At 48.9% G+C, this 15,017-nt stretch overlaps 6 protein-coding genes across 12 annotated transcripts; 3 read left to right on the top strand and 3 right to left on the bottom strand.

The window, feature by feature from the left end:
- The first annotated feature begins 351 nt into the window (after nucleotides 1-351).
- On the top strand, nucleotides 352-3,930 carry FOIG_05554 (uncharacterized protein). Of its 6 annotated transcripts, none has more exons than XM_031204204.1 (5): nucleotides 354-415; nucleotides 471-1,290; nucleotides 1,348-2,402; nucleotides 2,457-3,051; nucleotides 3,141-3,609. In XM_031204204.1, exons 2-5 carry the CDS (start codon nucleotides 762-764, stop codon nucleotides 3,296-3,298), a joined length of 2,337 nt encoding a protein of 778 aa, XP_031066033.1. In that variant the 5' UTR covers nucleotides 354-415; nucleotides 471-761; the 3' UTR covers nucleotides 3,299-3,609. The 6 variants fall into 6 exon arrangements, with proteins under 6 accessions (XP_031066032.1, XP_031066031.1, XP_031066036.1 ...); XM_031204205.1 differs by having other exon boundaries at nucleotides 399-415; nucleotides 474-1,290; nucleotides 3,141-3,621; XM_031204203.1 differs by having other exon boundaries at nucleotides 352-1,290; nucleotides 3,141-3,930.
- An 807-nt stretch (nucleotides 3,931-4,737) lies between these two features.
- FOIG_05553 (uncharacterized protein) lies at nucleotides 4,738-5,710 on the bottom strand (the record flags this gene model as incomplete). Its single annotated transcript, XM_031204201.1, has 3 exons — nucleotides 4,738-4,858; nucleotides 4,935-4,982; nucleotides 5,616-5,710. The coding sequence occupies 3 exons, from the start codon at nucleotides 5,708-5,710 to the stop codon at nucleotides 4,738-4,740; spliced, it is 264 nt and encodes an 87-aa protein (XP_031066030.1).
- Nucleotides 5,711-7,489: 1,779 nt separating this feature from the next.
- On the top strand, nucleotides 7,490-8,077 carry FOIG_05552 (uncharacterized protein; the record flags this gene model as incomplete). The annotated part of the gene is made up of 1 exon (XM_031204200.1): nucleotides 7,490-8,077. One exon carries the CDS (start codon nucleotides 7,490-7,492, stop codon nucleotides 8,066-8,068), a length of 579 nt encoding a protein of 192 aa, XP_031066029.1. The 3' UTR covers nucleotides 8,069-8,077.
- Nucleotides 7,645-8,781, bottom strand: FOIG_05551 (uncharacterized protein). The gene is made up of 3 exons (XM_031204199.1): nucleotides 8,713-8,781; nucleotides 8,567-8,650; nucleotides 7,645-8,500 (listed from the first exon to the last, which is right to left on the bottom strand). The coding sequence occupies exons 2-3, from the start codon at nucleotides 8,642-8,644 to the stop codon at nucleotides 8,303-8,305; spliced, it is 276 nt and encodes a 91-aa protein (XP_031066028.1). The 5' UTR covers nucleotides 8,645-8,650; nucleotides 8,713-8,781; the 3' UTR covers nucleotides 7,645-8,302.
- Nucleotides 8,782-9,102: 321 nt separating this feature from the next.
- On the top strand, nucleotides 9,103-13,351 carry FOIG_05550 (uncharacterized protein; the record flags this gene model as incomplete). Its single annotated transcript, XM_031204198.1, has 2 exons — nucleotides 9,103-12,370; nucleotides 12,427-13,351. The coding sequence occupies 2 exons, from the start codon at nucleotides 9,103-9,105 to the stop codon at nucleotides 13,185-13,187; spliced, it is 4,029 nt and encodes a 1,342-aa protein (XP_031066027.1). The 3' UTR covers nucleotides 13,188-13,351.
- Nucleotides 12,520-15,010, bottom strand: FOIG_05549 (uncharacterized protein). Of its 2 annotated transcripts, XM_031204196.1 has the most exons (3): nucleotides 14,369-15,010; nucleotides 14,168-14,299; nucleotides 12,520-14,113 (listed from the first exon to the last, which is right to left on the bottom strand). In XM_031204196.1, exons 1-3 carry the CDS (start codon nucleotides 14,483-14,485, stop codon nucleotides 13,319-13,321), a joined length of 1,044 nt encoding a protein of 347 aa, XP_031066025.1. In that variant the 5' UTR covers nucleotides 14,486-15,010; the 3' UTR covers nucleotides 12,520-13,318. The 2 variants fall into 2 exon arrangements, with proteins under 2 accessions (XP_031066025.1, XP_031066026.1); XM_031204197.1 differs by lacking the exon at nucleotides 14,369-15,010 and having other exon boundaries at nucleotides 14,168-14,354.
- Between the last annotated feature and the right edge of the window lie 7 nt (nucleotides 15,011-15,017).

Genomic DNA, 15,017 nt, shown 5'->3' with positions numbered 1-15,017 from the left:
TCGATAATGCTACCATTGCTGCTGTACGATCTTGAATGACAGCTCGCACCTCTATGATAGACTCGTTCTACTGACCACCTGACAGCTTAAGCAAAGAAGACGCGCTCTCTGCGAAAATACATACAAATCCATCACTTGACTGAGTACTTGTTTGGGAATAGTGCAGCCGAGCATGTGCATAAATGACTGGTTGCGATAAGCCTTACCCTGCACTCTGAGATACTTAAAATTGGGTGTAAGCGACATAGAAGATGAAGTACCAGAGCCTCGGTAGCTGTTTGGGTTTAGCGTGGGAAGTGTTGAGACGTCCGAGTAGGTTGACCGAGAGGGAAAAGTGAAGCAGACGACTTGCCTTCTCTTATTCCTCTTTCTATTTGTTTGTTTGTTTGTTTCTTTCGGTCTGGCTTTGGTAAAAGTGCGATTTTCTTGACTTAAATCTCGCGCTCTCTCCCGCGCTGACAAAGTGAAAGTAGTAGTGGACTGGAGCCTTACGACTACACAACTTGGAGAACTAGGATTCACTGAATATCGACCAAAATCACGACATTTGGCGGGTTCAACATAAGTAGAGGGAAGAAGTGGTATCCAATCTCATCTAACGGACTCGATTTCATCATATAAACATCCGATCTCATTGCCTGGACTATTATTCCTTAACAACTCACCTCTAGCCTGGGTATCACCAAGCAATATCTACAATCCAAGTTATAACTACCAAACCGACAGTATATATCTCTTGATCTTGTAAAGGACCTATCAAAATGGCTTCCGTACACTCCCGGCCTTCACCGAACTCCTCATCTTCCTACGAATTCGAGTCTGTCCCCGACGACGAATCATGGCAGTACATCGACTACACAGCAACGGGATCTGGCCCGTCATCCATCGGTTTTCTTTCTGATCCTGCTAGTGGAAGTCTAGGAAGCTTCGCCATGGTTGGAAATGTCCACGGAACACCATCTCCATTCATGCCAGGCAATACGCCCTCACCCTATGCTGCCGGCAACACTCCTCCACCATATACCTCTGCGAACAACTCATCGCCCTTCATGCTTGGAAACACACCTTCGCCAACAGCTGCTTCTCCCCCATTACTAGAAGAGATGGACCCAAGCGCATTCTTTGCCGCCAATGCCTCTTCATTCCAGCCTCAAGCAAGCAATACCAACACGGACATATTTGCCTCCACAACAGACGGCGGATTCACTCAACCGCAAGACTTCTTGACACCGCAGCAGTATCTTTTCTCACAGCAAAATACGAACCAATTCCAACCCCAGGGCTTGAATGGTATGCTGAAGCGGAGGACGGCCTCCCCTCAAGGGCAGGGTACTGATGTTGCTGCAGACATGGCTCTCATGCAAAACTTCACAGCCGACATGTTCTCGATAGACTCGAACGAACAGGTGCAAGTACCCCAAGTCAACTTTAACATGCAACAGCCACTACAGTCGGATCCCAATGTTCCGCCATGGAACCCTACGAACACAAGGGGCAATGATGCTATCTTGATCATGGATGACTTCAACAACTCTCCATCACCCTTGAGCAATTACTCTCCGAGCTCGATGAACAGTTCAAAAGCAAGCCCCAGCGGTAGCAAGTCTCCGATGTCGATACCGATTCGAAAGGTGAAGGTCGGAAAGGTCGAGAAGAAGAAGAAGGCAGAGCAATCTGGCAAGTTTGTCATTGTAACTCCTAACTCCATCTCAGCCCATGCTGGTCGCGAAAACCCGTTCGAGTGCTTCGAAGCCATGAACCGGACAAGTCAACGAGGACGTAAAGGACCTTTGGCAAATGCCACAAAGGAGAATGCGCTGCAAGTTAGAAGACAGGGTGCTTGCTTCTGCTGCCACAGTCGCAAGGTCAAATGCGACCTGGAACGTCCGTGCAAGAGCTGCAAGAAACTAATGGTTCAAGTTCCTCAAGTTGTCTGCTGGCAGTTCAGTGACTTCGTAACCATTTTATTTCCGGTATACATTCGCGGTCATCTGGAAAGCAAAGAGATGGCCAAGTTCACTAAGGAGAACATTGCTGGTTTCCATATTCAGGGGGTAGAGCAGGTGTGCTCTGTCGAACTATTCTCGGGACCGCGATTCAGCACGGTTTTGGCCATACAAGCCAAATTCTTCACCCCTACCAACGCCGAGGTGCAGAATCATTGGCAGCTACACAACTTGGGACAGAACAAGGTTGAGCTGAGGGCCAACAAGGCAGCCAACCTTGGTATCGACCTTGAGAAGTCCGCGGAGAGGGATAACCTCAGGAAACGGACCAAGAGATACATCCAAGACCTCCTGAACGAGCCAGAATTTGTCGCCCAAGTCACAGACAGCATCACAAGCACATACCTGCCGGCGAAACTGCTGCGGATCGTCAAGGAGTATGCTGACGAGACTGAGGTGAGTGAAACCTTGCGAAACGTATCATTAACCGAGCTGACAGTCATAATATAGTCCCTTATGGTCAAGCGTGCCTTGTCGATCTACTGCATGCATTACATCATGACAAGACAGCTCTGCCTCACTCAGCAGACGACCGACTCCCTCCGATCCGTCGGTATGATCGAGCAGGGCCCCAATTATGTCACCCCACGAGTCCTCGCACGACAGATCAAGTCCATCGTAGACGAGCTAATGCATCGTGAGGTGCAATCACTATTCGAGCTCTTCAACCGATCTCTCAAGCCGAAGTCCCGACGCGAGTGGGCACCCTGCACCGCCGCCTTTCTCGTCCTCTGCCTCTTCATGGAGGCTGTAGAGACGGCAGCTGACACGTTTGTGCTCGCGCAGAACGAAATCAACATGAGGAACTGCGCTAGACCGGAGTACGAAAGAAGCCTTGCGCTAAATACCTGTGCCGAGGTCGAGAACATGCCTTTCAAGCAGTTCGCTTACCAGTTCCACCAAGTCTATCAGACACACAGCAAGGAGGCCAACTCGAAAGGTTTCAACCCCGTGCTTGACAGCAGCTTTGCCGAAAAGGGCGAGCTGGACGGACCGGCTGTGAGGTTCTCGGCTCAACTGCGAGAACTATTGTTCGGCGACAGCTGTAAGTGCGACCTCAGACCCTGCTAACGGACTGACAAGTATTGTTCTGGAAAGAGTCACAAAAGCTAATTATTGTCTGTTTCACCTCAGGGCAAGAGTTGCAGTTTCTAGCAGCCACCGACATGATACCCAACACGTCGACTCATCCTTTCCCTATGGATCCGCAGACATTGTACACAGGGCGCCTCGTGGCCAGGTTTCTCATATCGTTCCAGGACGAGAGAAGCATTTTCGAGGACCTTGTCTGAACGAAGGCTATTTGTCCGAGACATGTGCTGACAGAACGGCGAAATATGGCGATCAATGTTGCTTTGAGAGACATGGCGCATGCGAGGCCTTGCTTGGTATAACGGTTAATGGGACACGAACATCTTGTACTGGGCATTAGATTTCTTGAATGATATGACCGAGGGGACACGCAGACGGCACACGAGGCTGAAAGAGCTATATGCGTGCATGTGCAGAGTAACAGGAGCGTCTCAGAGTGAGCTCGAGAGAGCATTGTTTCGTTCAAAGCTTATGGTAGTATCAATATGCTCAGCATGGCATGGCATGGCATGGCATGACATTACATAACAGGAGCCAACAATATTTCTCATGACGGGCAAGACATTGCGTGTAACGCCGATACTTCGTGCAGCGTCCGACGCCCTGCCTCGAGTCACTCGTCACTCAAAAACATGTGAAAATACAAGACATTTGTTCACGTTGAATTGGCAAGGTAGTTTAGATATGTTTGCCCGATTTTAGTCCTGATGCCACACTGCTTCTATGGTATCAGGGTGGAGCGGACCGGTTGTCTAGACCGTGGTTTTAATCTCCCACTACGAACGATAAAAATAAAGTTGACACACATGCGCATTGAAAGCGCGAGGTGTAGGCAATTCGTGGGTGCCGCTGAGCGGACTTGAAGAACAATGAAAGAAAATGCTGTAGAGATAGGTAAGTCGTAAAGCAAAGTATGAGCAGTAGCAACAGTGAGACATCGTCACACCAAACCAGCCTCGAAAAACAAACTGTCAAACGCGGACCCTTTTTAGCTCTTTTGCTCAGAGCAGTGTCTCGTCATTAGGGCGTTCAACAGCTTTCGGGGAGGACTGCATTTGCATGAATGTCAAGTCCGAAACTGAGACTTGATGAGAGTTGAACACAGAACGGGCGCTTCATCGGCGTTGACCGTGAGCGAGTGAGAGCAAGAGAAATTGAATCCGAGGATGTCACATCGGAAATGGCAAAAGTTGCCTTTGAACCTCGGAGAGGCGAAGCTGAGGCCAAACAAAAAAAAGAGGCGCTGTTGTAGAAGTTGGGATTGAATTAATGTGAGGAGAAGAGTTTTTAAAGAGGTAGGTCGTGGTAGGGGGACCTAGGTCCACAATGCACGTGACACGAGACAAGCCTGTGCTGGAGCTAAGCTATACCTTGTCCCGGTCGTGAAATCGCTGTTAACTTTTTCTTTTCTCTCCTCTTTACACTTTTTACGCACGATAAAATCAACCGGCCTCGATGTCTTTACACTCGGAGTCGGTCATATTCAGTGCAAGAGGGACAGGGTCATCTTTTGCTGTCATACTGCGTCGAGAGACACGTTTCAATTGTCTCCCCGACCCGGCAGAAGCTCCGATACGTCAATTATTTATTTATCCATCTATCAACTGAACTCTTGCCGCCACGCAGCAAATGCATAATCTCAAACGAGACTGGTATAGGACCTTTGTGTATTGTGTGTCGAAGATCCTGCGCCTTGAAGGATCAACACCAGGCAGTTGTTGATCCCGGAACCACCACATTTTTGTGTCTCCTGTGCCTCGCTGCTTTTAGTGTCGGCTACATGATGTCTGCCTAAGGTTATCTTCAGCTGGCATGGTTCATTCGAGAAGTACATACCTCAAACCAGCTCTCCGACTGGCCACAAGATACGCATTGCTCACGAGCCTGGACGTAAATCATTCGGGAGCTTAAGCTCCATAACTGTAGCTATCCGTCGCTGTGTCCAAACGGCTGTAGGCGTTCTAAAAGCGTTGGATCCAGCCCCATGGGACCAATCATTTTTAACAATATACTTGAAACAATATACTTGATCCTGTCTCAACAGACCCAATACAACCTCCACGTTACCCTTGTACCTGCACATCTTCTCAAAGCAAAGGTTGATGGCCAAACCCCTGCGCACAGAATCCATCTCTTTGTGCCGCGAGCGTTACATGGTTTGCGCAACGTAAACCCATTGACGAAGCAAGAGAACTCGACATAGGGTTGGACAGAGTCCAACTATGCCTGCGGAATGACATTAGTCTGAGGACATCACCAAGCTTAGGGTTGAGATCGAGTTGTTCCAGTTTAGGGTCAACTCGGCTATGCCTTGAACACGAGATTCAGTCAGCTTGAACAGGAATACGAGTCTATAACTGGACATCGAAACCGTTTCACTGCTCTCGAACTGGCCTAGCTGTCCTACAGTTCGCGTCAGTATATACACAGAATCCATATTCGGATATCTTTGACTCCTGAACCGTGTCTCGTCCAACAACAGCTGTTTCCACAATAGGCAACGGAACGTCGACTTACAGTACGGCCTTGTCTTGTCTTCTTGCTTTAGAGGTTAAGCAAGCGGTAACTTGCATTCGGCGAATGTAGTCGAAGTGGAAAGCTGACGACAACATGGCGCAAAGGAACAACCTTGAGCAACAATGGATCGCCTCATTTAGGGGGTTGTACAGCTTGTAGCGCCCCGAGGTCCTCTTTGATACTTCGTCAGGACAGTCTTATTGTTGAACTTCTTCTGACAAACTAATGATGGAGGCAATGCGTTTGTCCAACACAAGTCAAGTATAAGAGGCTGGATTTACCCCGTGGATTGCTTCTCTTCTTCCCAACTCATCAAGACAATTTGCACACAACTGTAAACAAACTTGGCTTCTGCATTCACTTCCCGCAAGTTCTCTTTAACACAAAATCAAAGCCCCTTCAACTTTCTCCAACAAACATCATTGAAGCAACCATGGCTGTTTCTACCGAACACGTTGTTTGCGCCAACTTTGGGAGAACACCTCCGCCTCCTCCTCCCACTCCCAGCCCCTGGCCCAGGGACCCCGGTGAGTTGAAGATTTCTTCCTGCTTTCTCTTGCTTGTCCCGCGGTGTCCTGGATAATGGCTCACATGTTATCTGGTTGAACTGCTTCCGCCGTGTCATGGTATCGCTGCAGCGAACACTTGTTCATGCTGCAGAATCAGTGTTTCTCCGATTGGGCATATTGCTAATACAAACCTACAGGTAATGGAAAGTAATTTCCTAGCCATTCGCTATGCATTGGGTACTATATTACAATCCATAGCGTAGAGGAGGAACCGCGATGGCCTGATACGGAGTATGCGAAGGGAGCGGAGTGACGGCCAGATTGATGAGGAGATATCGAAGACTGGGGCGGTGGTCAATCCTTTGTTTCTGCAACTTGCTTTATTTGCTTTCATAGATGATAAATTGCACGGTACCGTTGCCTTCAGCCATTTTTCTTGTGCACATTATGCGTAATAGCAAACCGCGCTGTGTGCTCTGACAGGGCTTGTGCAGACCAACATCATACTATGGTGTATCCCAACAGTATGACTCGAGACGCGAGAAGCGAGAAGAGAGAACAGTGGAATATGCCGCGACGAATAGAGCTCCGAATGCCGCCGTTGTGGCGGAGGATTAAAGTAAAGAGTTCGAAATTGAGGACGTTGATCGTACGAGCGCGGTAACACTGTTGTAAAGGCATATCGGGTGTTTTTGAGAGAATCAGTTCATAATCTGTACAAGAAAGAGGCTTGATTACTAGAGCTTGCTGTCAATGCCTATGCACAAGTTCTGTAACCGTGAAGCAGGATATGAGACATACCAATTTCTTATCGTTCATTATAATGACGCTCAGAAGAACGGTGTGTCGATGACTGCAGGATATTGAGTTACAAGGGAGTTTGTTTTGTTGGAGTTGATTTGGAGAAAGAAAACTGCGTATGTTGTGTATGGGTTCGTACGCTCAGAGGTCGTGATTTCCCGGATGGTTGTTCCTAAGGGCACAACGAAGGTACGGCTACAAGTGCGACCTGCCGATTCTAGGTACCGAGGCCTTGTCTGAGGGAGTTTTAAGAATGGAACTTAATGCTTGACTTAGATCGCAATTATGAATATGCCTAGGTATGTTAGATGGATATCAAATCTCCACGGTTCTCCTGCTCCTATTATTTTACCTACCTACCTTTCTATGCACTCCACCCATTGTACACTACATCCAAATTCCTGTGCATCACTAAAACGATCAAAAGCAAAGATTACCTCCTCTTCGCTTAACCCTACCTTCAACGAGCCGTCAGTTCCGCCCGGATCCGTACGGCCTGGAACCGGATCGTCTGCCGTGTAGCCAGCATTGCGCGACTCCAGCTGTTTTGAGCTGGGAAGAAGGATGCCCGACGCTAAGCGATCTGTCGACTCGGCTAGGTTGGAAATCATACTCATCGCCATTGTGGTCTTCGTACTCGTCTTGCTCCTCGCTGTCTTCATCGTAATTGGCGCCGGCTACAGAACACCTCGAGGGACTCGAGATGCTAAGAACGGACAGCGTGAGACGCACTGGAATATGTTGCACCAGGCAGATCAAGGAGATGGAACATATCATGACCATGAGGCTTCATTCATCAAGAGTGTCCGAAGGCGAAGCCAGTCTTTGGCTGAAGAGCTCCGCTTGGAGCTGATTAACCTAAAACGCAACCTATCTTTACTTACAATCCCCTCGAGGAGCCGGCTGGAAAACACAAACACAAGCGGAGCGCGAAGATTTAGCATTGACCAGTTACTGAGTTTCTCCACGAATAGCTCAGAATTAGTCACAGACTGTGAGAGCTGCTTTGAGTACCTGGACTCCCCGCTGTCCGCAACAGGAAGGGACGAGGACGCTATGGGGACACAGAGAAGGCAGATTCGACCAACGATGAACGCAGCAACATATGAGGAGGCGCAACAGTGGGACAGCCCCTTGTTGTAGACTACAGGGACAACGAGGATGAAGACTGGTGAAAGGTCAGGAATGGCAGGTTGTTGTACATGATACCTCTATTGAATCTGAAAAACCCATCCTACTCTGACATTGGCTCTCCGTGAAGCCCGCGGCAAAGTTCCCTGTGTCATCCCTTAACACATCGCCATTTTCTGGTGTGTTTGTTGCTGGTACAAAATAAACGGCTCGTCTCTCTTTATTGGCGCCCACCACTGTAATACCTTATGCGGATTGCTTCTTAAGTTCTCGCGCAGCCTGCTTCAGGCTGAAGTTGCACTCCTCATAGGCACGGCCAGCACCGAAGCCGACACCAACGAATGCGGGCCATGCTCTTCGCTTGAACAGAAGGACGGAGAAGACGACACCGAAACCGAGACCGAGGGAGGACTTGACGAGGAGGTTGGAGAGGCAGCGATCCCACTAGAGTTAAGTCAGTACTGAAACTTTGTAAAGAAAGCGTTTGAAGTATTCGGGTCTCGTGATTACCTTCTCATTGAGAAGAGACTCGCTAAGCGGCCGGGAAATGGCGCTGGGAGGAGGACGGGCGACAGTGGAATCGGCCATTTTGAACTGTGATGTATCGCGTCAGTTTCAATGATCGAAGATTAATAGAAAAAAAGGAATTGGCATACTTAGGTCGTGCAATCGGTCGTGACGAGCGAAATCAAGAGCTGCAACGAGCTTTATCTATGGACGTGATGTCAAGCTTGAATATGGAACAAGCCGGGTGACAAGAGCTGGGCTGTAGGCGGTGAGAATGGTGAGCCGGTAACGGTTTAGCGTTATGGCAGAATTTAGGAAATTTTGGGTGGAACTCAGGAAAAGTCGCGGGGCGCATTCAAAGATCGAGGTTTGTATAGCTTCTTTTCTCAACCATTTTTTTAATCATTCCTTTGTAAAACTGTCGCTATGGACGTGGAAATAGCGGAAGGTTCCCCACAAGAAAATTCTTCAACTCTCGTATGTATCTCTCTTACTACGTGCTTCCCAATTGTGAATGCTTACATGTGCTACAGCAAAAGATGGACCTGATTAAGACTGTAAGAGGTCTTGACCAAAACGGTCCGGGCGAAGATGGAAAGAATCTCGAAAAACTATGGAAGAGTTTGACGGTATTAGCAGATAGCCAATTCCATGCTGCAGAGGAGAGCAGCTTGCGATGGCTGCTAAAGTCGATGAACGGCGCATCAAAACATGCTGAAACTTTGCGACGCTGGCCCTTGACCTGGACTATCCTTGAATGCGTCTTTCAGCGCATTCCTCTATTCTCGCTCGCAAAGTCTCTTGCCGATAGACGATTCATTGCAGTGCTGCAGCAAACTCTGAAAGATATCTCACAACCAGCTACGAATTCATCATCCAGCTCCTCCAAGAGAAAGCGGTCGCCAACAAAGAGCTTCGACTTGGAAGCTCTACGAGATGCCGAAGGGTGTCTTATGAGTGGAGATGCTTTGCTCAGTGCCCTGAAGACATTACTGGACCGACTTCGTTCATCTGCCACGCAATCATCCCACGACAAGATCGGTGCAGAGCATATCCGATCTCTGTTCTGTACCTCAGCGGCTGACGCTGCGACCTTGACATCATTGTCCCTAACGCTGTGCAATGTTGCGCTTACTAGCGGTGAAGAGCAAGAAGGAAGGGAATCGTGGATGGAGACGATATCATCCATTTGGGATTTTCACTTGCAAGGAACCGATGATACACTGGAGGTCGCAGCACAGCTATTCACACCATCCGCAGCCATCTTCAGCAAACTGGAGGGTATCGATGGATCACACGACAGGGCTACACGAGAGCCCTTACGGACGAAATGGACAATCGATTTGGAAAAGCTCATGCATCGCAATCTGATACTCCCCGCCCGAGCCGCCTTCATTAACCGACAAGATATGGAACCCGTCGCCAGAGCACTTCATGCAGCCGAGAAAAATCTTGATACAGCAGCTCCTGCGCTGTACTTCTTAGCTTCAAGTGTGACAGATGCTCTTAGTGAAGGAAGGTTACGGAAAGGAAATATCGACTGGATGAAGCAGATCTTCAAAGTTGTGGAAGGCTCGCTAAGAGGACGAGAGAACCGAGATAAGCTTGTGCAGGCTGTTCTGGAGCGAGCGGCTGAAAAGTCGATGTCGATCGACACAAATGATCTGCGTTCTGTTTGCCGAGAGTATGCTCTACAGGAGGACAGCACAAACTGGCATTTAACCGCGGTCATTGCTGGTTGTGATTTTGATGTGTTCAAGCTCCCTGAAGGCGAAAGCCTGCTAGAGACCGCCTGCGAGCGAAGCATCTCCTCAGAGCTTAAACAAGAGGATCTAGAATCAGTTTCAAAGATCATTCAAGCCATCGCTCAAGTACACCGAACTGGACGAGATTTTGCTGGGTTCTTGAAGTTGTGGTTTCAGCAGCTTTGTAAGGTTGAGAAGCAGAAGACTAAGACTACCTCGCCATGGCTTCAGGTTGGCCAAGGGCAGCATGGAAATACTCCATTCGAGAGCTTGATTGAAAAGGAGATGTCACCACAGCAGCTTCTGGAGGTATTGGAATGGGTAAAGGGAGAGAAATTGCACTCCAGGGCACTCTGCCTCTTCTTGGACTCCATTGCTCAGGGCATTCAAAGCGAGACGTACGTGGATGCTGTTGGCAGTAAGCTATTTGGTTTGGTGAGCCAAGTGAAAAAGACGTCGTCCACCTTGACAGCACTGAAGTGGGGAGTTGTGTCAAAGACCATTTCTTGGGTGACCCCTGAGTCACGAGCTGAAATTTGGGCCTCTGTCCAAGGACAACTGACCAAGATCTTGTCCGAGTCACCTCTTGAGTCTAAGGAGGCGTATGAAGCCTTCAAATGCTGTTGTCAAGCCTGGGTTTCCATGAGCCCCGATGACGCACTGATCAACGAGCCTGCAAGCCTGGTGGATGCTTTCACTACTCGACTATCAAAGGACCTGCTCTCATCAAAGTCCCTGAAGGGTAGAGGCCTTTCATCATTCTTACAGCATGATCCTAAGCCAGCTTTCCTCGAAGAAGCAGCCCCAGAGCATTACTTGACATGGTTTTTACGGGGTTCTGGTCGTTTAAGTCGATTTGTTTATGGCACCAAAGCCAGCCTCCCACAAGCACTACAAAATGCGTTATCTCTACCTGGTAGTGAAGTTGCTCAGTTGAGGGACATTTGGGCATCTCTACTTGAGAACGAAAACAACATGAACACAGTCAAAGTCGCTAGCGACCTTATCGACCGATTGATCAAGTCGTTGGAAGAGGATGGAAAGGAGAAGCGATGGCCCGCGGAGGGCAGCCAGGCCTGGATCCGGAGCTTGAGCAGTACTTATACAGATGCCTTTACTCGACCCCAGAGGGAACGTATCATGGAATTGCTCAACACCCACAGAGCAAAGACGACAAAACGGGTATCGATCGAGGGATGGAGATACATCCTCGGACTGTCCACTAAATTGATGGGCCGAGCGACTTTCTACGAAGGAATGGAATTCTCTCATCTAGTTGATGTTGCGGATGCCATGTCAGACATCTCTAGCTCAACACCTACACAAGACGGCACTTTGACCGATCTGATCGAAGCATATTATATGATGGCGGCTGCCACTGTTCGACAGATGGCGGAGCATTTGGACGAGCGAAGTAACAAATATTTCGAGGAGAGCCGCAGTTTCATTTCTGACTGTGAAGAAGCTGGGGATTTGTCGCCTTTCCGCATGACCCTATTGAAAACGTTAATCACAGAGGTTGGAAAGTCACCAAACTTCGCCAGTCATCCTGAGCTAAGCACAGTGTCTGATGCTGCAAAGGATGCGTTAGGAAAATGTGTAATTTCAGCGACTGGCTACTTTTTGAAAACGAAGAAAGCATTTGAGACTCACAATGTCATTGCCGACCTCAGGCTTCTTGCTGCGGTCGATGCCGCAGAGTCGCTTGAGAGTCTTTCAGGGGCTTCCAAGCTAAAGGAATCGGACATAAGAAAGGCGGAAAGGAGCAGCCATGCAGCCATGGCGGCAGGAGATCTCCGCGGATGGCAAATACAAACGTTCCTCAGGACATACTTCTCAACGCATTTGGAAGAACCCCGACCAACAACGTTTTACAGCATCAGCCAGGTACCACAGGAACTTCGCGAGCCTTTCTTCCAGAGCAATGTTGCTTCGGTCACAAAGGAGATGGATACTCCCGCTAAGATGGCGTACTTGAGGGACCTCATTCATGTGTTTGTGCAAGGTTCGGACTCGGATGGTCAAGCATCGGCTATCTATACCGTTGTGAACCAGCTCCTAGGTAAGACAATTGAAGCCATTGAAGCCATTGAAGTTGTGTCAACTAACACAGAGTAGCATGCCCTGATCTACAAGGGAAAAGCTCCGGCTTTGACCTAGCGACCGCCCACAGTGAGCTGACCTCGACCCTGTTGACGCTCAAGAGCCAGTCCGTTTGTGTCCGAGTGTGTCGTATTCTCTGCACACTCCTGGAGAGAAAGCCCCAGTCAATGACCCAATGGAACATCGAGTTGGTGCTCAACACCATCTCTGACTTGAGCCTATCAACGAAGCCGCTTGACGAACAAGTGTCCAATGAAAGAGTACCCTTTGCACTGTTGTGCAATTTGATGGAAGTTATCATCAAGAAACACCGTCTCCGGCTTGAAGGTCACCACCACCTTCTCTTGTCAGCAATGCAGGCTCTTCTCCGTAACCTCATTGTCAACCACAGTACTACTGATACCTTAAGCCAAAGCTCACACGAGACAAAGGCTCATCGCTATGCCCGTCTTGTTACTCTTATCTGCGAGCCAACAGCCGGTGCTGTATCTCGATCTCAGCACCAGAGTTCTCTTGACTCAGCTACAGATGCGGCGAAGCGTTCAGCTGGACGACATATGTACCTTGTCATGATGCAGTACGTCAAGTTACAACTTGAAGCTGATGTGCCCCGCCGAGTGAGAGATGCTCTTGAGCCGGCCATGAACTCCATCTTTGATATTACACCCCCTGAGGTGAGGAAGATTCTGAACGACGCCATGGACGGAAGCGGACGTGCTATTGTAAAGGAAATGTTCAAGTCATATACCAAGTTTGGTAAATGGAGCGGCGTATAAACGGGGACTATAGATATTGATGGATACCACCACATACATAGATATCAGAAAAGCATAGCAGGTTTGGTTATTATTATTAAATGGGTATCTCTAATCATTACTTGGATTTTTTGGAACCCGATAATGCATTATTAAGCGCTTGAGGATTTCTTGTTGTACAAGCTTGGGTGGCCGTACTTCTTTGCGTGACTCTTGATCTGGTGGTCAAGAATAGGGCGAACAAAGATCCACACAATTGTAGCAAGCAGAGCTCCAAGAACATCAACGAAGCTGTTCTTGGGAGTGCCACCAAAAGATGCCCACTTGATGAGTGAACCAAGGAAGTTTACAGTAATATGGTGCTGTCCAGCTTCCAGACCCTTGATAGCTGCCGCAGCAACTTCATCTGGGGTTTGCTTGGGATCGTCCTTCTCAATGGTCTTGGTGATCTCGGGTTTATGCTCGTTCTCGCGGACATTACCAGGAGAGAGAATGGTGCTAGGCAAAACTAGGTGGACTTGAACATTCTGAGGATACAGCATAACTTCTTGCTGGATACATTCGGCCAGACCTCGCATGGCATACTTAGAGGGAGTGTAGGGAGTGTATCCTGGAGGAGAGTAGCAGGCACAGACACTTCCAGTCATGATGAGGTGCTTGGGCTCCTTTTCGACAGGCTTGTCTACAGTGAGCCACTCGCGCATAACGGCATGTGCCATCTCAGCTGTGCCCCAGAAATTGACGTCCATGTGCTGTCGCATTGACTTCATTTCCATATCGACGAACAATTCGGGGAAGGAGAATCCAGCGATGGTCCAGACGATATCGGGGGCTTGGCCATTGTTCCAGCTGATGACTTCCTCGAGGAGAGGTTTGGCGTATGATTCGGCAGAGACGTCGGCGGCGATGTAGTGGAAGCGTTGGGTTTGGGGGTTCTTGGCTGCGGCCTAGGTTCAAGTTAGCATGTAACTGTACAAGCAGATAGAAGAATGGCAGCGGACCTTGACGGTGAAAAGAGCAGCTTCGAGTTTACTGGCGCTTCGAGAGACGAGAACAATATTTGCGCCCTTCGCAGACAATTGAGTGGCTGCGCTGAGGCCCATGCCTTCGGATGCACCGGTGATGAGGACTGTCTACAGGCATTGTTAGTCGTGCTGTGTCAGAAAGGGACTGATCATGAGACGTCTCATGAGGAGGCATACTTTGCCCTCGACGGGGAATTTGTTACCGCCAAAGAAGCCCATGATGAACCAGCCGACAAGAAGAGTCACGGCAGAGATAGCAATGTAAGTGACGAGTGTCGTTGGGGAGAGATCCATGGCGAGAGAGGGACGGGAGTGTAGATAAGCTTGTAGCTAGCGAGGGGCAGAAAGCAGGGAGTTTTTAAGCTGTAATGCAGCCCCTGCTAAGTCCGCTAAGATACAGTGTCATCTCCGCTTATTTAGGTCCCCGAACGTGGACGCCACAGGCCGTTCAGCTTTCGATCCTCCATTTTCCTAGAAGGTTTTGACGACCTACACAGCTCCCACCCTCACTCCAGTGGAGTTCAACTGAATGGATGCTTCTAATGGCAGTTTGATATGATGCAGCCCCTGGCTTATAGGATGGACAACCTGTCCCTAGGGCTGACACATTGGATGATTGCAATCAGATCAATCATTAGCTTTGCTTTTCGCTTTCGTGCGATTGGATTGCTTGGACTGTAAGACGGACATGGATGGGATTAATTCAGGGGTTGCTGACGCTCAGTTTAAGATCGTGCCCTCTGTGATGATTCTTTCAGGTACCCGACGAGAACGAGACAAGAACTATTTTTCATGGAATGAAATGTAGTAGCAATTCTGAATCTGC

This window comes from Fusarium odoratissimum (genome assembly GCF_000260195.1).
Source record: "Fusarium odoratissimum NRRL 54006 unplaced genomic scaffold supercont1.7, whole genome shotgun sequence".
Taxonomy (NCBI): Eukaryota; Fungi; Ascomycota; class Sordariomycetes; order Hypocreales; family Nectriaceae; genus Fusarium; species Fusarium odoratissimum.
This window is presented reverse-complemented; position numbering and strand designations above follow the sequence as displayed.